The sequence below is a fragment of the Panicum virgatum genome, chromosome 2N (genome assembly GCF_016808335.1).
Source record: "Panicum virgatum strain AP13 chromosome 2N, P.virgatum_v5, whole genome shotgun sequence".
Lineage (NCBI taxonomy): Eukaryota > Viridiplantae > Streptophyta > Magnoliopsida > Poales > Poaceae > Panicum > Panicum virgatum.
In genome coordinates this window covers 13834946-13859009 of record NC_053146.1, presented here as the reverse complement: position 1 = coordinate 13859009, position 24064 = coordinate 13834946, and the positions used below count along the sequence as shown (strand labels likewise).

General features: G+C 43.9%; 1 protein-coding gene across 1 annotated transcript; it reads left to right on the top strand.

Moving 5' to 3' along the window:
• The first annotated feature begins 18178 nt into the window (after window positions 1-18178).
• LOC120662420 (probable BOI-related E3 ubiquitin-protein ligase 3) lies at window positions 18179-22507 on the top strand. Its single transcript, XM_039941568.1, has 3 exons — window positions 18179-18301; window positions 21779-21928; window positions 22037-22507. Exons 1-3 carry the CDS (start codon window positions 18179-18181, stop codon window positions 22505-22507), a joined length of 744 nt encoding a protein of 247 aa, XP_039797502.1.
• Window positions 22508-24064: the final 1557 nt, after the last annotated feature.

The following is a 24064-nucleotide window of genomic DNA, read 5'->3' as shown; positions in this document are numbered from 1 at the left end:
GTGCGGCGTCGTCGGAGTCAAGTTGGGGTAGCAGAGGCAGCCGAAGACGCGTAGCTCGTCGTAGCGTGGAGGCGTGCCGAGGAGGAGGTGATGTGGGGTGACGATGCCCATGGCGTGGCATGGACGCCGGTTGAGGAGGAACGTCGCCGTGTTCAGCGCCTCAGCCCTAAAAGAAGTCGGAGCTGCACTATGTATGAGCAAAGTATGAACACAATCATTTATCGTGCGTAGAGCCCTCTCGGCCTTGCCATTTTGCTGTGAGGAGTAAGGGCAAGAGAGACGGAAGGCAGTGCCTTGTGCAGAGAGGAAATGACGCATCGTGATGTTGTCAAATTCCTTCCCGTTGTCTGTTTGGAGCGCAAGAACAGGGAGTCTGAATTGTGTGTGTACGTAGGAGAAGAAAGAGCGGATGATGGCCGGAACGTCAGATTTCTGTCTAATCGGGAACGTCCAAATGTAATGGGTGTAAGCATCAAGCAAAACAACATAATATTTGAAACCCGAATGACTGTAAATTGGTGACGTCCTTACATCCGAATGAACAAGTTGAAAGGGAAAATAAACTGAAGTTTCAGAGGAATAAAAGGGGAGCCTCACATGTTTGCCCAATTGACAATGAGAACATGTATGGGTGGCTGACTTATTGCACTGGAAATCAAAGGAGCTAAGGACCTGACGAAAGCTGTTGGAGCCGGGGTGTCCTAGACGATTGTGCCACAACTCGGCCGATGCCGGCGAAGATGCAGTGAGGGCTTGGTGCTGTGACAATCGTAGAGGATAGAGATCACCCTGGCTGTCACATCGGAGCTTCACCGTGCGAGTGCGGAGGTCCTTGATAGAGAAACCGGCAGGGTCAAATTCAATGGAAACAGCATTGTCACAGGTTAGTTTCTTGACGGAAATCAAATTCTTAACCAGAGAAGGAGTGACAAGAACATCACGTAAATGAAGAGGAGAAGAAGATGTAGGAATGGTGGCGGCTGCCGTGTGAGTCACGGGCAACCGGGCACCGTTTCCAACGGTGACGAAGAGTTGTTGTGGGAGTGGGAGTGGGCAAGGGGAGGAGGTGATACCGGAGTTCGCGGCCATGTGCGTGGATGCACCGGTGTCGAGGTACCAGTCGGCGGAACTCGGTGGAGAGGTGGAGGCGCCGATGCCGTTCAGCGCGGAGTAGAGGGCGCTGTTGTCCCAGCTCTGCGACGCGCCGGAGTTGGAGAGGTCGGTCGGCGTGGGGAGCGTCGGGAGGGCGGGCTGATGGAAGGCCGCCATCGCCTGTTGGGCCGGAACTGGTGGGCGCGGACCCAAGACGCCGGACCCAGGGACGCGGAAGGGCATGGGCCAGGCCTGAACAAGGCCGGTCCAGGGATTGTAGCCCGCGGCCCATGGGACAGGCGGGCGTGGTGTAGCGCCGCCAGTGCTGCCGCCGCCGACGTTGGCGCCGCCGGGGTTGCTGGATCCGGCGCCCGCGGCCTTGGAGGAGTTGGAGCCGCGGCCGCGACGTTTGTTCTTCGCCTTGGAGCGGGAGTTGGCGTTGTCGTCGGAGGACCCACCGTGGCTGGAGGAGCCGCCGGTGCCGGAGGAACCACCATGACCGGCAACGTAGGCATGACCCGCCTCAACCTTGTCATCATGCTGCATCTGGATCTCCTCAAGAAGCATATAGGAACGGGCAGTCATGAAGGTATGAGGAGGGTGCTTGGACGTGATCACCGGCTTGACGTGGCGATACTTGCTGTTCAGCCCACGGAGGAGGTTGAGGACCTGGCTCGACTCTGAGACGGGCTGTCCGACGTCGCGCAGGCCATCAGCGAGGAGCTTGAGGCGGGAGCAGTAGTCCGAGATGTTGAGGTCGCCCTGGTTGAGGTTGCGGAACTCAGCCTCCAGGTAGACGGCGTGCTGGAGTTCATGGTCGCGGAAGAGGCCCTCGATGTCCGACCAAAGGGTGAACGCTGAGGCGCGAGGCTTGTAGATGATGTCGAAGACGTTCTTGTTGACGGTGGTGTACAGCCAGTTGACGATGCAGCAATTGATCTGGCGCCATTTCTGCGTCGCGCTGCGCCATGGGCGTCAGAGTCTTGACGATGTCATCGAGGCCGAACTTACCGAGGACGGAGTCGAAGCAGCACCTCCACTGGCTGTAGTTGGAGTCCAGGAGATCGAGAAGGATGGGGACGTGTGAACGGATGTTCACCGTCTGCACCACGGCAATGGATGCAGGCTGAGATGCATCGGAGGTGTTGCCGGAGCTAGCAGAGGAATGCGCCGGAGATGAGGGCATGGCTGCGTGGGGCAGGAGAGCGCGGAAGCAAGAGAGTAGGATCTAAGGGTAACTGATACCATGTAGAGAAAGAATGGACCAACCGTAGTTTTATTGATCAGTAGCAACATTTATATACAAGTACATCACATGCACAGGCTAACTAATCACGGCTAGATTACATGCAGGCGCAAGTCCAAAGCGAGCGCATGCAGCGGCGTGGAGAGCACGGAACGCGATCACGACGCCACGCGGAGAGCGCGTTGCGTGCGGAGCGCAGAGTGCGGAGAGCGCGGTGTGACGGCGTGGCGCGGTGCATGCTGAGCGCAGGTAGTTACACAGGTTTGTTTCAACCATCCCAAACGAAAAAATGTGCCAATCGAATTTGCAGCAATTCTTATATTACCTCGGATTTCAGAATATTTATTAGATAACATTGTTATTCTCCTAGTCAAGTTGCTAATAGTTTGGGCCAAAATCAGTCTTTGTAGTTTGATTTTTCATTTGGGCCGATCTGATTTGGTGGTAACTAAGCTGAGATGTTGAGTGGGCTAGCTCAGTTGGGATTCATTATTAGAGTCGTCGATCTGGTCTTACCTGGTTTGCTTGTGAATCCTATCGTCTCATCTCTGTCGCCCTTATCGTCGGGCGGTGACGGCGCGGCAGCCGTCCTTGGGTCGTGGTGCAGCCACGCGAGCTTAGTGTGACTCAGCAGGTCAGCCCAGATATGGCACCGGCAGCAGCGGTGGCTGCGTACACAATGCGCAGCCATGCCAGCAGGCCGACCGGCCGCGCCGTTGCATTCCATCATGCACTGCTACAAAAAGTAGCATTCGTACCGGGAGGTTGGAGCCATTAGTACCGGCTGGCCGGTACTAAATGGACCTCTATTAGTACCGGTCGCAATGCCTGGTACTAAATGCATCTGAATAAATGCGTGTGCGCTGTGGTTCGAACTCGTGACCTATGGCCTTGTGCGTAGTCTCCTCTACCATCCCTCTCGCACAGCACATGTGAGTACATAGGACATGCTATCCATTTGAAGTAACCCGAGCGGACCATTTAGTAGTGGGCCATGATCATTTAGAACCAGTTTTTAACACCACCCGGTACTAAATGGTAGCATTTAGTACCAGGTGGTGTTATGGTCCTGTACTAAATGGGTGGGGAGCCCCGGGAGCCATTTCGTATCGGGCTATAACACCAACCAATACTAAATGGTGGCATTTAGTACCGGACGGTTTTATAACCTTGTACTAAATGGCTCCTGGGGCACTGTGTTGTAGAACCGGTACTAAATTGACATTAGTACCGGTTTTAAAGCAACCGGTACTAATCAGAGGTGGACGAATGCCTCTTTTTCTGGTATTGATGTTTTTTAGATACAGGATTAAGCCAACCTCTATATCCACAAAGTGGATATATACAACCAAACGTTACAAGAGTTCTTAGACTCTCATCATCAAATGAAGGATTTCACCGGACAAGAGAAAAAGCTAGAAAACAAAGCAAAAATGCTAGAAAGTTAAGCTTCAACCTTCTTGTTCGTTTCCACTCCAACCAACAGCGGAGTCAGGGGGCCAGTAGGGGCCACGGCACCCCAACACTGAAATTTTTTTACACTGAAATTTATTTAATTAAAATAATAGAACAGTGGACGGTCCGGCCTTAGGTGGCGGACATTCCGTTGGTTTGGACGTCCGAACTTCACTGCCTTCTGCAGTGTAAAGACGTTCGGACATCCAAACCTTCTGCAGCGAAGTCCAAACCTTCTGCAGTGAAGTTCGGACGTCCGAACTAGCGAATTGTCCGCCCCCAAAGGCCGGACCATCCGCTGTTCTATTTTTTTAATTAAATAAATTTCTAGAATAAAATTAAAAATTATTTGTAGAGGCAGGTCAGTTGCTACAGTAGTTCCGCTCCATTTGTAGGGGGCTTGGGGAGAAGGTGTGGAAGAGACTGAACTGACAATACGACATACATCACCTTTTGTGATTATTATCTTATGATATTAGAGCTATTTATCACTATTGCGCTCTATTTTATAACATGATGTACGAGGCATTACGGCTTAGTGACACTAATATTGGAATTTGGGCTTGGCCCATTAAATATTTTAGCTATTCTAAATAAATCTCAAAGGTCCATGTGGGTATGAGAAAGTGGTGGAGGGGTGCAAACTTTTAATCCCACATTGCTAAGGGAAGTTGAGAAGGTCCTATGGATCTCCTATATATCTAACCCATAGGCTACCACCAAAGAATATATCAACTCAAGCTAAGGTTACAAAACCGAGCTAGGGTTACAAAAGCTAGATTTTTGCCTCTTTCTTGCTGTTGTGCCGCCATCGTAGCCTATTTCATCCCGAGCGTCGGCGTGCACCGACGATCGGGAGAGTAGGCCTCTGAAACCTCCGTCCTCGAGATCCTGCACTGGGAGAGGACGAATAAGGTTTTTGGGAACCACCTGGCGCGACTGCTCCAATATCTTCATCACGGCTCGTCCTTCGTCCAAGTTAGGCACCGCGGCAAACCGTCGTCTGCGACATCAGCTGCTGCACTCCGTCAACAGGACCGTCTTCGTCCGGTCATCTCTATTCGTCTTCCCAAAAGCCAAGGCTCAGTACATAATCTATTTTTCCATCTAGTTCTTAATCATGTTCTCAGAGTTAATCATCCTGTTGTGTCTTGCCACTAGTACGATAAAGTTGTTCATGCTAGATCTAGTTATGTTCATGATTTATTTATTCCGGAATTTAATCATGCAATTGTCTAATATTTCAATAATCCAAAAACCTTATTATAGGCAATCTGTTGATTTTATGATGGCTGGTTTTGCTGATGCACTGAGGCCAGACAAGTTTACCGGTGTGCACTTTAAGAGATGGCAAGTCAAGGTTCGTCTCTGGCTTTCTGTGCTGCATGCATGGGAAGCGAGGCTTGGTATTCCAGCATGTGAACATTCTCCTGAGGAGAGGAGGAAGTTCATGGATGCCAACAACATTTTCGTGGGATGCGTGATAAGTGTTCTCGCTGATCGTCTGGTTGATGTGTACATGCACATAATAGATGCAAAAGAGTTGTGGGATGCATTGGTTGCAAAGTATGATGCAACAGATGCTAGTAGTGAACTATACACCATGGTGAGCTTTCATGACTTCAGGATGGTGAACAACCATTCTGTTGTAGAACAGGCTCATGAGGTACAAGTTCTTGTCAAAGAACTCGAACTCCTGAAGTGTCCTTTACCTGACAAATTTGTGGCAGGGTGCATAATTGCAAAGTTGCCTTCCTCTTGGACGAATTTTGCCACTACTCTGAAACACAAGAGACATGAAATATGAGTTGAAAACCTGATAGCATCTCTTGATGTTGAGGAGAAAGCTCGGGCTAAGGATGTTTCTGAGAATGGAGGTGAGGGTCACTCTAGCGCCAACATGGTGCAGAAACACCACCCACACAGCCAGAACAAGAAGGCTGCCCACAAGCCTGTCAATACTACTACCTTCAAGTAGAAGAAGACAACAAACTCCAAAGGAGGTTGCTACACGTGCGGTGATGGGGGTCATTTTGCAAGAGACTGTTCAAATCGTGCAGACCACAAGGCAAAGGCTAATCCTGGGGCAGGAACCAAGGATGTCAACATGACGACACTAGCAAGCACTGAGGATGGGTACGGTAATCTATCTACTGTTCTTTCGGTATTTCAATCCATGAGTTGGTGGTTTGATACGGGTGCTAATGTTCATGTGTGCGTTGACATCTCTTTGTTCTCTTCTTATCAGGCCGTCCAAGGCTCAAGCGTGCTGATGGGAAATGGGTCACATGCTTCTGTTCGTGGTGTTGGTACGATAGATCTAAAGTTTACTTCGAGAAAAATCGTGCAGCTGAAGAACGTGCAGCATGTCCCAACTATCAACAAGAATCTAGTGAGCGGCTCCCTTCTGTGTAAGGATGGGTTTAAGGTAGTGTTAGAGTCCAATAAATTAGTCGTGTCAAAATATGGACAATTCATTGGTAAATGCTATAATTGCGGAGGCTTGTTCCGCCTTTCCCTTATGGATTTTTGTAATAAGTCAGTGAACCATATTTGCGGTGTTGTTAATGATGATGAAGGTATTCGGCACTCTCGTTTATGTCATGTTAACTTTGGCTTAATGTCTCGATTATCCAGCATGAGTTTAATTTCGAATTTCACTATTGTCAAAGGTTCGAAGTGCCATAGTTGTGTGCAATTGAAGGAACCTCGAAAGCCTCACAAGGCAACCGAGGAGAGAAACTTGGCACCTCTCAAACTCATACATTCTAATCTATGCGAGATGAATGGTGTGTTAACAAAGGGTGGAAAGAGATATTTCATGACTTTGATTGATGATGCGTCTAGATTTTGCTATATTTATTTGTTGCAAACTAAGGATGAAGTGCTTGATTACTTTAAAATCTATAAGACCGAAGTTGAAAATCAACTAGAGAGAAAGATCAAACGTTTAAGGTCGGATAGTGGTGGTGAATATTTTCCCAAAATCTTTGATGAATTTTTTGAAGAACATAATATTATTCATGAGACGACACCTCCCTACTCACCCGAGTCAAACGGGGTTGCTGAGAGAAAGAACCGCACGTTGACTGACTTGGTTAATGCCATGTTAGACACTGCTGATTTATCTAAAGCATGGTGGGGGGAGGCTTTATTGACTGCGAGCCATGTCTTGAATAGAGTTCCAAAAAGAAATAAAGATCAGACCCCATATGAGATATGGATAGGGAGAAAATCATCGCTTTCTTACTTGCGTACATGGGGATGCTTGGCGAAAGTCAATGTCCCAATTAACAAGAAGCGCAAGTTGGGACCTAAAACAGTGGATTGTGCCTTTTTAGGATATGCTCAGAGGAGTATAGCTTACTGATTTTTAGTAGTTAAATCTGAGATACCTTATGTGCATGTTGATAGTATTATGGAATCTCGTGATGCAATAATTTTTGAGAATATTTTTCCTATGAAAGATATGCATAGCACGTCTAGATTTTCTTCTGAGATAACTCCTGAATCTGTTGCTCCTATTGTTACCGAGACTTCTGAACAACCAGTTGAGCGTGAGGAAATCCTTGAGATGGATGATAGTGAAGCTCCTCGAAGGAGCAAGAGACAAAGGGTTGCAAAATCTTTTGGTGATGACTTCACTGTGTATCTTGTGGATGACACACCTACTACTATTGCTGAGACATATGCATCTCCAGATGCAGATGATTGGAAAGAAGCTGTCTAAAGTGAGATGGACTTGATTCTATCCAATGGTACGTGGGAACTCACTGAACGACCCTATGGTTGCAATCCTGTGGGTTGTAAATGGGTGTTCAAAAAAAAGCTTAGGCCTGATGGTACTATTGAGAAGTACAAGGCTAGGCTTGTGGCCAAAGGTTACACACAAAAGGAAGGCAAAGACTTCTTTGACACATATGCACCTGTTGCTAGATTGACTACTATTCGAGCACTCCTTACACTAGCTGCATCATATGGTCTTATCGTTCATCAGATGGACATTAAGATAGCTTTCCTGAATGGAGAGTTGGATGAGGAGATCTATATGGATCAGCCTGATGGGTTTGTAGTGAAGGATCCAGAGAGCAAGGTGTGCAAATTGTTAAAGTCTTTGTATGGTCTGAAACAAGCACCTAAGCAATGGCATGAGAAGATTGACAGAACTTTAACTTCTGCGGGTTTTGTCATAAACGAGGCTGATAAATGTGTGTACTATCGCTATGGTGGGGGTGCAGGAGTCATATTATATTTGTATGTGGATGACATACTGATTTTTGGTATGAACATTGAAGTGATCAATGATGTCAAGTTTTTTCTATCAAACAGTTTTGATATGAAAGATGTGGGTGAAACTGATGTGATTCTGAACATCAAGCTGATCAAGAATGAGAATGGGATTACTCTTTCGCAATCTCATTATGTGGAGAAGATATTGAGCCGCTTTGGCTATGTGAATAGCAAGCTTTCTCCGACTCCTTATGATCCCAGTGTGATACTCCGAAAGAACAAGAAAATTGCTAAAAATCAGCTAAGATACCCCGATATATCATTTGCAGTTAGCAAATTGAGAAGGTTCATGGCCAACCTGGGTACTCATCATTGGCATGCACTTGAGAGGGTTATGCTCTATCTAGTTGGTACTATGAGTTATGGGATTCACTATTCTGGGCACCCCGCTGTGCTTGAAGGATATAGTGATTCGAATTGGATATCCGATGCGAGCTTTATGCCATGAGTAGGTATGTATTTACCCTTGGAGGTGGTGTGATATCATGGAGTTCTTGCAAACAGACCATTTTGACGCGGTCAACCATGGAAGCAGAACTCACTGCTTTGGACACAGCCACTGTTGAGGCAGAGTGGCTACATGAGCTCTTGATGGACTTGCCTGTAGTTGAATAACCAGTGCCAGCAATCCTTATAAACTGCGACAATCAAACAGAGATAGTCAAAGTTAACAGTGCTATGGATAATGCGAAGTCATCAAGACATGTCAAGAGACGACTGAAGTCTGTCAGAAAGTTGGGAAACTCCGGAGTGATAAGTGTGACTTATATTTCAACAGAGAAGAACCTGGTAGATCCCTTTATAAAAGGTCTATCACAGAATGTGATAGAAGGTGCATCGAGGGAGATGGGTATGAGACTCGTGTAAGTTGTCATAGTAGTAACCCAACCTATGTGATCGGAGATCTCGTGAATTAGGACCTGGGAAAAACAAGCTATTGGTGAACTGAGGAGAGTAATTCCTTCTAAACCCTCTCTAAGTAAAGATGCAATACTCTCAAATGCTGTAAGGTAGGATGGCTATACGCCTTAATGTGTTTCTATTTGTTTTGATAAGTAAAGATGTTGTCCTACAGAGCATTCTTGAAAGAAGCACACCTATATGAGTTCGACTGTTAAACATCGCAGTATATGAGATTCGGGTAATCTCTAACAAGCTCATGAAGAGACCAGGGGGTATGACGTATATGCTCCAACTGCGGAGTAAGCTACTGGCAGCCGTGTACCGGTTATGACTTTGAGTGAAACTTGTCTGCACCAAACTTGCAATTCAAGGCATAGTTCATTGTTCAAGTTGTGCATAAGTGTAGCTTGAAGTTCTAGATGAGAGTTCGACTTAACAGTCCTCGTCGAAACATTGGTATATTGAACAATAGTGAGAAACATGCAAATCTCTAAATGGGTATTTGAGATCTGGTGGGGGGTTGTAGGAATTTGGGCTTGGCCCATTAAATATTTCAGCTATTCCAAATAAATCTCAAAGGCCCATGTGGACATGAGGAAGTGGTGGAGTGGTGCAAACCTTTAATCCCACCATGCTAGGGGAAGTTGAGGAGGTCCTATGGATCTCCTATATATCTAACCCATAGGCTGCCACCAGAGAATATATCAACTCAAGCTAAGATTACAAAACCGAGCTAGGGTTATAAAAGCTAGATTTTTGCCTCTTTCTTACTGCTGTGCCGCCATCATAGCCTATTTCATCCCGAGCATCGGCGTGCACCGACGATCGGGAGAGCAAGTCTCCATAACCTCCATCCTCGAGATCCTGCATCGGGAGAGGACGAATAAATTTTTGGGAAGCGCCCGACGCGACTGCTTCAAGATCTTCATCACGGCTCGTCCTCCGTCCAAGTCAGGTGCCGCGGCAAACCGTCGTCTGTGACATCGGCTGCTGCACTCCGTCAACAGGACCATCTTCGTCCGATCATCTCCGTTCATCTTCCCAAAAGCCAAGGCTCAGTACATAATCTGTTTTTCCATCCAGTTCTTAATCATGTTCTCAGAGTTAATCATCCTGTTGTGCCTTGCCACTAGTATGATACAGTTGTTCATGCTAGATCTAGTTATATTCATAATTTATTTATTCCGGAATTTAAAAATGCAATTGTCTAATATTTCAACAACTAATAAGATGTTCATCGTTGAGACCAATTAGAAATCTTTGTAAAACTAGTCGCTATATCGTGACGCAAGTTGATTCGTCATAAAGGCTAGCCAGTAAATGCCATATGATTATAACAATGTTGATTAGTTATAGATATATTTTTCTCTCCCTCCAGCCCATTCGCTGTGTTCACTTGGTTGTGGTTGGTGGCTGGTGATGATTTGTTATGAGAAAATAGTACTGTTGACTGGCTGGTAGCTGGTGGCTGGTGCTGATTTAGTATGAGAGAACAGTACTACAGGCTGGTTGGCTTATTGTGTGTTTCCGTTTCACCCTAACCCCGTAATGGTAGAAGCACAGCCCACAGCACGAGCCAGAGCCCAATAGTGCGTGGATCACAGTCCAACCCGTAGTAGGAGCCAACACCTAGCAGTAAGTGGGCCACAGCCCACACAGCAGCAGCTGCAGCCCATCCCGCATGAGAGTGGGCCACAACACAGCCCATAGCAGAGTAGGCCACAGTCCAGACCGTACCAGTAACCCAGCCCACAGCAGAGTGGGCCATAGCAGGCTTTAGCAGAGTGAGCCACAACCTAGGCCGCACCAGCCAACGCCGACTAGCAGAACTCGAATAGGTGCTCTTGGGGCCACGCGCGTGACTCCGAGTGGACTTGTGTTTTCGGTCAAAAAGTGGCCAACAAACCGATCTATATATTTAAGCCAATCGAATTTATTGCTGAAATAATCTTTTTGTTTGTAACAATTTTTTAATGGTTCTAGCAATAAAAAAATATTCCACAACCAAAATAATTTTTTTGCAACAAAATAAAATTGTTCCACCTTGTGTGATGCTTTAACTGTTAGTCACACGTGTGACTTCACATTCGTCCAAGACCCTTAGTACAGAGCACGATTTCAACTGGAACTAATGCGAACATTTAGTATCGGGCGTAAGCAACAATACCCGTGGGAACCGTTTAGTACCGGCTGGAGCCACCAGCAGGCACTAAAGAGCACCACCGATGCAAGCAAGCGACGGCTAGTGGCCATTTAGTACCAGCTGGTGGCACCATCCGTACTAAATAGCGCCGAGTTCATTTTAGTATCGGCTGGAGGCTCCAACCGATACAAAACGAAGACGTTTAATACTGGCTATAGCCACCAGCCGGTACTAATACGCCTGCTATAAATCAGCATACTTTCTTCCTCCCTGTTGGCATTCCTTAGCCTAATGAATTACTCCGCAAGCACACAGAGACCAATTGTAGCTTTCACCAGGTGAGTAAGCCTGGGATATCGAATCTAAGGAACGGTAAGCGTCGACTAGCGGTCTGGAGCGATTCAGCCGGACCCGCTAAGGAGCAGAGGTACAAGGGTAGAGGGCTTATCTTTAGATAGAATCCTAATTACTAAGATAACTTGAAAAGCTACTGACTTGATCTGTTTCAGCAGCCTAAGTGAAGGGCACAGAAAGGGATGAGAAGGGGCCCAACATACTTTCAGCAATCCTACTGCTATGAAAACACCCAAACGTGGTGGACTACTAGGGACGGACAAGGCTGTCACCACTAGCCGCCTACCACTGCGATACCGTGGGGTGGAACACAACCCAAGGTGACTACCAAGCCTAAGCACCATGCCTAAACTATCGAGTCACTGACTTCCGCCTCACGCTATGGCAAGAAGAAACCCCAAATGGATAGAACTTGCTGCCCACGCAGACAAGGGATCCCACAGATCAAAGACAGTAACTAAGCAAGTAACTTAAGTAAAAAGTAAACTAGCGAGGAACTAAAGATAAGCGAGGAAAACTTACTCGATTATAAGATTCCCCGAGGTGGGTACAAGATGGGGTAAGATCGAGAGAACTCGACTCCGCCCCTTTAGCCCAGCTTCTGCCAAAGCTCTCACCTCACACTCTCCCTATTCTACTAAGGATGACACTGAAATTGTGAGGCACTCAAGCTCCCAAGGTGTGTGTTACAAGTGAGGTGAGGGGGTCCTATTTATAGTGTGCCAAGGTCGGTTCTTGGCGGTTATTTCAGGTAGCGCCAGTTGTATGCAGCAGAGGAGGTGGTACTTGATCTTCACGCGAAAGATGGACGCTAGAGGCTGTAGAGTGGGGCCGAGCGGCCTGGTCTAGGCGGGCTGGCCTGGCCCTGCCTTCACGTGGCACCGCCTTTCCATGGGACGGTCCTGATCTCCTCCAGGCGTCGGTTCTTCAAGCGGTTTGATTAACCGACCTTGTCTTGGCCCAGGCAGCCTCCTTGGGGCTGGGCAGCCTGCCTCTAGCAGCCTCTCGGTCCTCCGTTGCACTGACACACTCCTCGCTGGCCATGGATCAATGTTGGTTAGGGTGTCTGTTGAATACTTGACCATGGCCTAGGTTGGCTTCCCTTTTGGATATTGGTCCAAGCCTTCCGGGTCCAAGTTATGCATTTCTTGATTTAGCACATTAGAATGGCTTGGATTCTCCCTCTATGTGACTTTGGTAAAGTCTCATGCCAAGATTCCACCGAAAGTATTTCGGTCGGCCGAATTCGAGCCTTTCGGTCCAAACAGCATCCATTTTGGGTCAAATTTAGATATGTTGTTCCAGAAGTCAAATAAACACCAAAACTTGTGGAACTCATTAGTAATCATGGTTATGGCATGGTTAGGGCCTACATTTCATGAAATCAGGCGGAGCGTTGGCGGTGAAAACCATCGTTATCGACCGCCAACACTCCCTGAGCCCAAGCCAAACATTTATTCGAGCTCGGGCTAGCTTCTTCTTCCCCATGGCATTTTAGAGAGGAGGTGCTTGCAATTTTTCAAGTTTTGTGGGGATTTTGGTCATCCTAGTGCGCCAAAGATTTGAAAGTTCGTCCTCTCTTCTATATATTTCTTCATGCTTTGTTTCATGCTCCATAGTTAGAGAAATTTGTGATCTTTAGAAATAGTGAGAATGAACATGATTTCTTTGATTTATGCATTGATTTGAGAAGTATAGAACTGATGACTTGATTTTGAGAGAAGATTTATTGGATAGGTTGAATGTGGGTAATTTATAGTGATTTTTTTCAATTATTTTCAAGTGACATGGTTAGTGTAGTTGGTATGCTTTTAGGTACATTTTGGTTTTATACATGTATTCTATAGATAAATTGCAATTTGAGTGTTTATGTGTATGTGAAATGTCAAATTGAATAATTATTGAAAAGTGAAACTAAGATTTACACTTGATAATTGAATAATCATTAATGGATTATTTTGACACTATAATGATTTATTTATTTAGGCTCACAATAAAAGCACCGATAAGTTTAAAAAATCTTTGTTTCGGAACATGTATATGTCATTAACCTTTAACCTGCGGTGATGACACTGCCATTCGAGGCTAGCATTGATATCCACGACGCGGGGCGGTATAAGGACGTGATGAAGGAGTACGGCCTTGGTCCCAATGAAGAAATCCACACCTTTGAGCAAGGGGAAGATGGCACCATACGAACCAAGACCGTACTCCTTCATCACGTTCTTGTACCGCACCGTGTCATGGATATCAATGCTAGCCTCGAATGGCAGTGTCATCACCACAATGTTATGGTTAACGGCATAGATATGTTTGAAACAAACATTTTTTCTTCTCGATGGTTTGAGAGAAAGCGAGCGTGAAACAAAAGTGCGAACCTTGATTGCATTTCGTATGGCATGGAATGACGTGTTCGATTCAAATTGAAGAGTGTCAAAATAATTAGGGTTTAGAATTTTTGTTTTCATTGTAATTCTAAGAATTTATTCAGGTACTTTACATTTATTTGATAACTGTAGTAAAATTAGCTTATTCGGTATTTTAGTTCGGATCTTCTAATTTATCACGTTGTGTAATTGACAATGTATAATTGATCATGTTGTGTGATGGATATTCGAACCTTTTACATTTAAATGTTTAATTTGTAGAAATGACTTTGCAACATGATGCATCCTTCATTATGTAAATTTTTTAGTGTGAATTTTGAAAAATAATATAAATATAAATAAAATAATGTTGTTCCTTGATACAAAATTGTGAAGCTCTATTCCGTTGAATTAGATTGCTCATCCAACAAAAAAATATTATTATAGATGGACCGACAATTAATGATGTTCGGCGTCAAGTGCACCATGGCATGGATTAATGGTCTAAGGTCTTTTCTCGATGCACGCTCACAAGTTATCGAAAGGTTTCATGTACCGTCCCTGCCTCATTTCCAGAAATAAAAAGAAATTCTCTAAAAGAAACACTCTATACGTCCACCTTTCTGAAAAGGGTTTTATGGATAATTATACTCTTTGGACCAAGCATGGAAGCTGCAAGGGACCTCAGTTGTCAACCAAATGGTCTTACATGTGGGCCTTTAAGTGGAGTTTTGTGAGAGGTATGGGTAGGTTAAGCTTGGTGACAATTGTATTCAACTCTTTCATCTTTTACTAGGGAAGATGTACGTGCCACAGTCACGTATTTAATTTTTCTTCCATCAAGCAATGATGTTATTTATTTTTGTTCCAAAAATAATACACATCTTTCTTTTTCTTCCATAAAACAATGATGTGAATTAATATCATTCGAAAACCATCAAGCAACAATGTCATTTATTTTTCTTCTAAATAATACATGTCTTTCTTTTCCTTCCATAAATAATGATGTCAATTATTGTCCTTCCAAAAGAAAAAATGACGTGAATTATGGGGTCAATATATGTGCAAAGGAAAGTATGTGTAAGCTAAAGGAAAGTAATACGTTGGTACAAGAGATGGGTATAGAAAATTTCCTGTATTTGCCAAAATTTTACCGGTTTTCTTTGACTTTTGGGTTTTTCTGATTCTGAAAATATGATATGGTTGGTATATACTGTGGTGGAACAGCTCGCAATAAAACGACTCAAATGCGCTAATTATAGTTGCAAAGCAACTCAGATCCAACTCGCACAAACCTAGACAATTCCTCGAGTAAACTCTCGATAAAAGCCACGATGATCTGGATCCAACAAGAACTCACATAAAGGTGAGCCCAGAGATTACAACAACTTTCATCTCATACAACACAGAGATTGCAGCGAAAATTAATTATTACAAGAACTACAGAAGTCTTATCTACAACAATTCATCAGAGTTCATTATTGCAGCGGAGGGATAAAACACGATAGCTAACGATAAACATGATGTCACGATCCGTACGAGACATCAATCTGTAGAAATAATGTTAGTGTTGGCCGGGGAACTATCCCACTCCACAAACCAAACCGGAGGTAAAGTACAAGGCCAAGTCAACCCAGCAATTATATCCTCAAATGAATCACCTAAAAACAATGCCACAAGCAAGACTGAGTATACTAATACTCCGCAAGGCTTACCTGTTATCTGATATATTTAGTCTTAGTCCACTTAACTAGACATGCAAGGCTTTGAAAAGCTCTGGGGTTTCTATTGCTGAAAAGCAATAAAGAGTAGGTCCTTATATTGAAATTTTATCTTCAAGATTCTATGTGGATTTAACCAGTCTAGATAAGCAACTACCTCTACACAAGCATGGTTGTAAAACATTTATCATACATCAATATTCATCATCATCATCATCATCATCATCATCATCATCATCATGTTACACTTGTTACTCTATGTGGCAAAAGTGTTAAGTAGTCCGAAACCGTGAGAAGCGGATGATTTGAATCGAGTTTCTTATCCTTGCAAAACAAACCTAACACACATGCATAGGGACCCAGTCACCCACACGACTTTTCCCCTTTCTTTCTAGTCTGTGGATCAGGGTCCCTCCCTCCCCCCCCCCCTACAAAGTTCAACTACTCTGAACCCACATGCTGCGCTCATCCTAAACCAAATTCAATCAGGTACTTAAGCTTTCCGAACCATATTTCTCGACATGTGATTAGTACGATTAAAAGGTTAACCACTACTACCACACACTGTGACCTATAGCATCTTTTTACCATGTCCCATGACCGCGCGTCAACCTTATATTTTGCAGTTTGTAGTAGAAAGTCAGAACCTATCATCTCGCGAGCGGCATAAAACCACTCAACTTTTATCGATCCTAATTAGTAGAGCATCTAGTCGAGGTTATCTACAGGGAATCAGTACATGGGTACCTAGGATCATGCAACTATAGTTGCAGTCAACTCCTGGAAACTTAAATGTACAATACATTAGATACAACATAGATTGTAGATACTAGAAAATAATGGGTATTTAAATGCACTTGGCCTTGGGATCTTCCGAACTTTGGTCCAGGACTTGGATCACTTTAGTTAGATTAGCATGCGCGTCATGGGACTCATTCTCGTGCGTTGGTACCAACTTGTATGTTCCGTCAATCAGATGGATAGCTTCTATATGAATGCAAAGATGTTCTTTATTACAAAGTGGTACACATTCATTTCTTTCCTTCACTATAAACTTGTAATCCAATGAATGTGCTCTTTCAGTGACGAACTTGTTTAACTCATTTTACTAGGCAGTCGTTTACAGAGTAGTTCTTACATTAACTTAAGTTCATAAAGTGAATTGGGTGGTTGTTTTTATTCTAAGTCAATAACCATGAGGATACTTGAGAAATTCATTACAAAAGCTAGGATAAGTTTCTAGTGCTGGAAATTTTATACAGTGCATCAAACTTAAATATGAACTTGTAGTAAAAATAACAGCTAAAAACAGTGAGGAATATAGACATGAAAAATAACTTAACCAGATTACTCTAATAACAAGATTGATTTATTCAAAGCAATATACAACATCTCTGGGGCTCAAATTTTTACAGAGTGTTCTAAACATAATGCATATCTTACTATAAATTTATCAGAATTTTTCTAAGCAAGTATTTGGATAATAATTTCTACAAATTTAAGTCATACATAAAAATATTAAAATCTACAGAGATTCCAGTAGGTTTCTGAGTCTCAAAATTTTACCAGAGCCTTTCGTAACTATGAAAATGCATAAGTAAAAATATCAGCATTTTTCGCCAACACAAACTTTTTTATTGCATTTACTTAATTTAGCACATGTATAAATATTCAAGCTAGTTTATTTAAGAAATAAATTCCCAACTTTTTGTGTAACATCTAAATACCTAGAACATGATTCTGCGCAAGTTTCATAAGCAATTATGCAGTATAACGACCAGTGAAAAATAAACATGCTAGATATAGGAACAACATGAGCTAAGTGTATCTATGTTTCTATCTAGTATTTAGCTCCCAACATTTGCATGTACTCTAGAATAGGTGCTGGTAAAAATTTCAGATTTTTCTAGGTGCTACGACTATTTAACATGATATATTGCCTTATCTCATGGATTAAATCATATATATATATAGACAGTTCCAAAAATAATCAAATTTGTGCATTAAGGTTCTTTTAATACTCTTAGAACATAGGAAAAGTTTCATCCAAAGTGCTATAGTAAAGCATCCAGAAATAAAATGTAAAGTTCCACCCTAGATCTAGCAAGAAGTATGATTTCACCTAGATATAGTTGTCCTCTGGTTCTCTAACTTTTACACAAAACAAAACATAGCACAAAGTCTACCAGCCAAAAATCAGCTATAGTTGACGAGTAGATTTATAAATCATCCCATTTAATCTAGATTTATAAATCGAGCTTAAAATATTTAGAATCAGCTCATGTCCATGTTGAGAAAGTTGTAGATTTTAGTTCAAAGATTCCAGAACAGTTAGATTTGCATTTTTAGGATTTTCTTCGAATTGATATGCATTTTCAAAATCACTGATTTAAATCCAAGAGTTCATGTCATTTTGCAGTGAGGCCCCTAGAATCTTTCACAGAGGACCCTAGAAAGATTTTGGTTCTTGCAATGGAGTCCCTAGCCGCAGGGGCTCGGCGTGTTCCGGCCGGATTCCGGTGAGGCTCGTCGCCAGCGGTGAGGGCAAGTGGGTGGAAAAGACTGAGGAGGTCACTGCGAACCTTTGGTGGCTCGGGGTGGATCTGACATGGCCGGAGACGGCATCTCGGCGGAGGCAGTACGCCGGTGGGGAGAGAAGCTTGACTCCGGCGAGGTCGAGGTGGCATGGTCCGGTCCAAAAGCTTCACTGGGGCTCCAGGAAGGTGGCAGGGTATCGAGCTTCAGCAATGTAGGGGCGGAAAGGGGCTATCGGCGGCAGAGCAGAGCTCGCCAGTGATGGCGGAGGTGAACGGCAGCAATTTGGGCACGAGGCAAAGGGGGAAGGGGTCAGTTTTATAGGCGACGAGGTCGAGGAGGGACTGGGCCAAGTAATCAACGCTTGGCAAAGGCTTCACTGAGTTGGGGGAGGGTTCGACGGTGACGCCGATGGCCGTCGGCAGTGTTGGCAACCATCGATGTAACGTGGCGCTCGACCAGGTGGCCTGGGGTGCGTGTCCCGTGCGTGCGTGGCTAGAGGGGCCGGTTTCGGCGAAACCGGGGGCGAGCTGGCCCACTTTGCCAATGGTTTGCTGTCCCCTAAAGCCAGTGACGTATGGACGCCGTGAGGGAGAGAGAGGGGGTGAAAGGAGAGAGATTGAGGACATGTTTGTAATTTATGAAAAGTGCAGGGACCGGTCTGTAAACTAAGCTTTTCTCCTTCCTCCTGGCTTCAAATGAAAAACTTTTGAATATCAATGTTGTTCACTTTTTCAAGACCTACAACTTTTGTTTAAGGCACTTTTTCATTTGAGCTATGGTTTATGAACTATTTTGAAATTTCAAACATTTCATAAAAGGGCTCTATATTTTATGCAAATTTCAGCTGAATTTAATCTAACTTTCTATTAGACATGTGCTACTAATGTCACAAGGTTTCAACCTATAATATTTTGAGAGATGTTTGTGACATGATTAAGAAGTGCAATAATTTTTCCATTACCCCAATTATATCTCCATATTTTTGGGTTCAAAATTAATTTAGCTTTTTTGTATCTTTTTATTCAACTTGCTCTCACATTAAATTATTTACTTTTGTTGTATTTCCTAACTTTTCATTTTAAACACATAGGGTGTCACATATACATCATTTGGTGCTGGTTGGTACAGGATCTTCCCGCTAGCTGCCGAAGATGGCCACCAGGTCACCATCCATCAGAGGATCCAATCGCCGAAGATGGCCACCGGCCATCATCTCACCAAAAGGATATATAGACCCGATGCCACAGGACCCCATTCTGACCGAACGGCACACCCAGGAGGGAAGGCAAACCACCAAGAAAGGTGGAACTGAAGAACCCAATCGATTTCATAAAGAATTGGTAGATGAACCTGCTGTAGCCACTACCAGCGGAGATGCCGGAGATATCGAAGGAGGAGTCACCAAAACTAGATCTGGACCTTCCCTCCTCGCACCCACCTTGTTGCCTGCTGGAGAAGACACACAGGGAGACAGCCGCAACCAAGCAGCTCAAAACTCATGTAACATGAGCCATCGAGATCTAAAGCTCCAACTAGGTCTTCAAATACGAGGAACCCCAACCCCACGAGCCTGCTGCCGGCACCGGAGCAAGTGACAACAAGGTGGAGAGAGGGGCAGAGAACCTTATTCCACGACCGCGTCACCTCCACCTTGCAAACACAGCCAAGGAAATAGACCCTACCACTAAGAACCTAATCTACACCACCGGAGGGAGAATCGCATGCCCCCCCCCCCAATCCAAGGCCAACAAGGTCATTGGAGGTGCAGGGGAACAGCGTTCCTGCCTGGCGGGAGCACCTGGATCTCTCACCGCTCCTATGGTAGTGAGCGAAAGAAGAGGCTTTGAGAGAGCAGTGGACAGCGTCAAATGGAGCCCTTGTTTCATTGTTTTTGTTTAAGATCAAATCTACAGCATATCAAGCTAGCAGTCTTTGGAGATCAAATCTACAGCATATCAAGCTAGCAGTCTTTGGGCCTTATTCTCTTTCTTGGGATGAGGGATTAGTATTTAGTAATTGGGCCTATCCCGGATTCATTAAAAAGGGATGAATACGGGTCCATCCCGAATGAAAATGAGATTCTCAAATATGGGCAGGATACACCCTCTTCAGTTTCCTGTTCCCTTTCCGGCTCCCTCCATCCCGTTTTCATATTTTTCCATCCCATTTCCATATTTTCTAAATATGGTATAAATAAGAAAAATGTACAGACGACGCAAATGGAACTTTTTTCTGTCCACCTCCTCAACAAAATAGAATTAGAGCGGCGTTGTTAGCTCCTCTAAAATCAACTCATTTCTTTAGCCAACCCCCGGCATCTACCTTCTGCTTCTAGGCCACCCCTAGCTTCACTGCATTGAGCAAATGCCACATTCTCATAGTCATTGGAGTTCAAGCAGAATGTTTATCAAAGATCCTGATCTTCGGTTTTCAGAACTCATCATCAAGGATGTCTCGGTGTGCCAGTAATCACTGCACATAAACTGGAGACCTTAGGCTATTCTGATGGTCAGTCCAATGTCTGCAGACTTGTTGTCTAGCTTCTTGTCTAGCCTGCTAATATAAATTTATTTACAGAGATGTTGTATCATTTGCACTTGCAGATAGATTGATGATAATTTGTTCAGTGCTTGATCAAGGAATTGAATGGTGCCAGCATGATGACGGTATTGCGACGCGTAAAAGATTTTGGCTGTCAATTTGTGGGTTACTGAGCTGGATATGGTTATGTGGCTTGATCAAATGCTTTCCGTGTTTTGAGAAGTTGTGCATACAGGTCACAGATCTTAACTATAGTTTGTTCAGCGCCATAGTTTAAGTTGACTTACTTTTACGTGAATCCTCATACCACAATGGCTGAGTTTTTCTTTCATGTATAATTGTTTGTTTCAAGTAATGTCAACCAGTCTTTCAGAGTTTGTGAAGTCGCAAACACAAGAATTTTATCCGAAACTATGACATCCATATCAAGGCTGTAGTATTGGGCATGCGTATTCGGGCATTAGAGTGCAAGTCAACTTTGATTCATTCTTTAGAATGAATGCAATAGAGATAGGGGTAATAAGAATTGATGTTAAAAACAGTGATTACAATGAGAGTTCATTTATAGAACATCATAGGAGGCTTCAGATGAAGAAAAAGGGCTCCGAGAAGTGCTAGGTTAGATTTTGTGATAAGCAGATTGTGTCGTAATTGTTTACACATCAATCATGTTCTTCACTATAGTTTGTTCAGCACCATTGTGTATAAGCTAGTGCCGGTCTTTGGGTTAACGAATCTTCTACTTTGTTCAGCACCAAGCCTTGTATATTTTACTAAATATATAGGAGATACGACAAGAATATATGGAGCATACGTCATGAGGTTATCAATGGTAAGTTTGACCGATCTTGTGTTGAAAAAAGCTCTAGTGGAGATGTATATTTGGCAGTCAATTAGACAGATAAGAACCAGAGTACATAGACAGATGACATTCATGAACTCTTCTATACTAAATAAATGAGTAGAGTTATTGAGTAGATTTAAGACAAATCTTTTTGGATTCGCTGGTATTAATTTGGCACCTCCACTCCGCCCTATAAAAGGAGCCTCCTTCGCACCGGAGCAGAGACAACCTTCAGTCTGGTCTTTGGTGTCTACAATGGACAACCTCAATACCCATTCTGAACAGGCCAATCAACCTCAAGGACAACAAGAAAATGGCCTTCCTTTGGATATACCAACAAGTCAGGTTTTAGATAGTCATATGATTGAACAACAGAGCACAAATCAGACGCCGCAATCGCTCTCCCTTGAGCAGCACAGGCTGCAGTTGAGTCAGGTTCTACAACTCTGCGTAAGTGACTTTTTGTGCACCGATTTGGTTTTGAGTCTTGGATAGGCGTTGTCTTACTTCTTCTTTTTGTATTATTTTTTTCCTCAAAAATAGAATGAGCAGGTTCAGGTGTCACAGCAGCAGGAAATTTCTATACAGAATGCAATTCTATCAAACCGTCTGACAACCGATGCGTTGCTCCAGAATGTTGAAGAGATAGCCAGCATGCGCTTAGAGTTGCAAAGGATCCGAGAGGTTCAAGAAACTTCACGGAATGCTTGGGGTCAATTGCTGCATCATGTTGTTAGTATATATGAAATGAATGAGGAACGTATTAGAATGATTGCTACGATGCAACAGGAAACAAACTCACATGTTTCAGGCCCTGAAGATGAAGCATCAAGTGTGGCGAGAACTGCAGCAGAGACAACCAATACTGATCGTACTTGTATGGTTTGCAACTCTGGTGGTGCTTGTATGATGTTGCTGCCGTGCAAACACCTCTGCACCTGCAAGCCATGTGCAGTCCATCTCAGGGCCTGCCCTATCTGCGGTGCTGTGAAGGATGATGCGATCGAGATCTAGTTCATATGAGAAGTGTAGAAACAATAGCAGCGATGGGAACCTGTTGTTTCTGATGTGCCTAATAAGAGTATGTGTGTTTTCTTTTTTTTCCAGTGCAAGTGTGTTGGAGCCTTGGTTTGTTATCCTTTCTTGTATGTTGTTCTGATCTATGGTAGTCTTCATATCAATATCATATTTCTGTTTTCCAATATTTTTAGGCATTTGCCATGTTTTGTTCCATCATTTCTTATTTTGAAGTTCCTGGTCTCCATTAGATGGAATTAGGTTCCATTGAACCATGGTCTCACATAGACCATGGAGCACCTAGCACCTGATCATGAATAGAGTATAGGGTGCTGCTGAACACCTGGTTTGTCTAGCCGGCGGTCGGTTGTTCTTCCTTCCCCATTTCCGAGAGAAACGCCTGCACATAAGGAGGCTGATAAATTTGGTGATCTCACTATAGCTATGCTATCCTCTGAGTCAACGTCTTTCTGGCATGCACATCCTTCATGCTTTGCCAGCTAACCAGCATTAGTTCCGAATCAAAATTAATGACCGTATTTTTTCTTCAGAAAAAACACATGTGACAAAGTATTGCATTAAAAAATTTACATGGTATCTACTAAATATCTATTAACAAATAGTCTACAATTGTCAAGAAGTAGCGGATACGCCGTGTTGCTGCAATTAAAGTAGGATATCGAAGAAGTAGGTGCAGGCACCACAATTAAAATCTTAGGGAAACGTCACTACCGTAGGTATTTTATGGAGGGTTTGATTAACTAGAGCGGGACAATTTAGGAGGTCTGCTATTGCTGGACTGGGGAAAGGATGCCGTTAGTCTATAAATGAGGTGTGCAGGACAGCAGGTGCGGTCTCTGGTTAGACCATCGCAGACTGGAGACATGCTGGTTTTATGAGGTTTGTGGGTCAACATGCCAAATGAAGCATGGTTTTGTAACCAGGAGGTTACACAACATTGAGCCCATGAGCCATGCATATTGCTCCAAAGTTTTGCTACACTGTTTGTTGTGGGTGGACCCAATCACATGATCTGGGTGTATGGTGGTGGTGCTTAGCATAGAGATGGTATATCTGCATTGCTGTTGAGTGCATCCCATGGTCAGGGCTAATTAACTGGAAATGTCTGGCCAGTATGGATCCTCCATAGGGCACAAAATGAGGGCATGTAAGTCTTAGGGACTAGTGAGCGCCAACGATGGAGGTAAGGGTGACATTTGGGGCCTCACTTACATGCCTAACTTACATGCCCTCATTTTGTGCCCTATGGAAAGATGGCATGTAAGTCCATGGTCCATCCCGGATAGGCCCAATTGCTGTTTTCACTTGGCATGTAAGTCCATAGTGAAAAGATGGCAAGGAAGAGTAGAGGTAAGGGTGACATTTGGGGCAAAGGACTTGCATTTTCCGATCCCCTTCCGAGAGGAACTGGGCTAGTGGTGAGTAACAAATTTGGGAGAGAAATTTTGAGCCCATGATGTGCTATATAAATTTTTTATATACTTTCCAATTCTATTTAAAGACTAATTATTAATTCTATTTACTTCTCCTTCA

Bases quoted from the DNA above. Each gene is read 5' to 3' on its own strand.
- LOC120662420 (XM_039941568.1), top strand. From the start codon at position 18,179: ATGGCCGGAGACGGCATCTCGGCGGAGGCAGTACGCCGGTGGGGAGAG. The intron at 18,302-21,778 runs GTATCGAGCTTC...CATTCTGAACAG, and splicing joins GGCTCCAGGAAGGTGGCAGG to GCCAATCAACCTCAAGGACA. The intron at 21,929-22,036 runs GTTCTACAACTC...CCTCAAAAATAG, and splicing joins ACAGGCTGCAGTTGAGTCAG to AATGAGCAGGTTCAGGTGTC.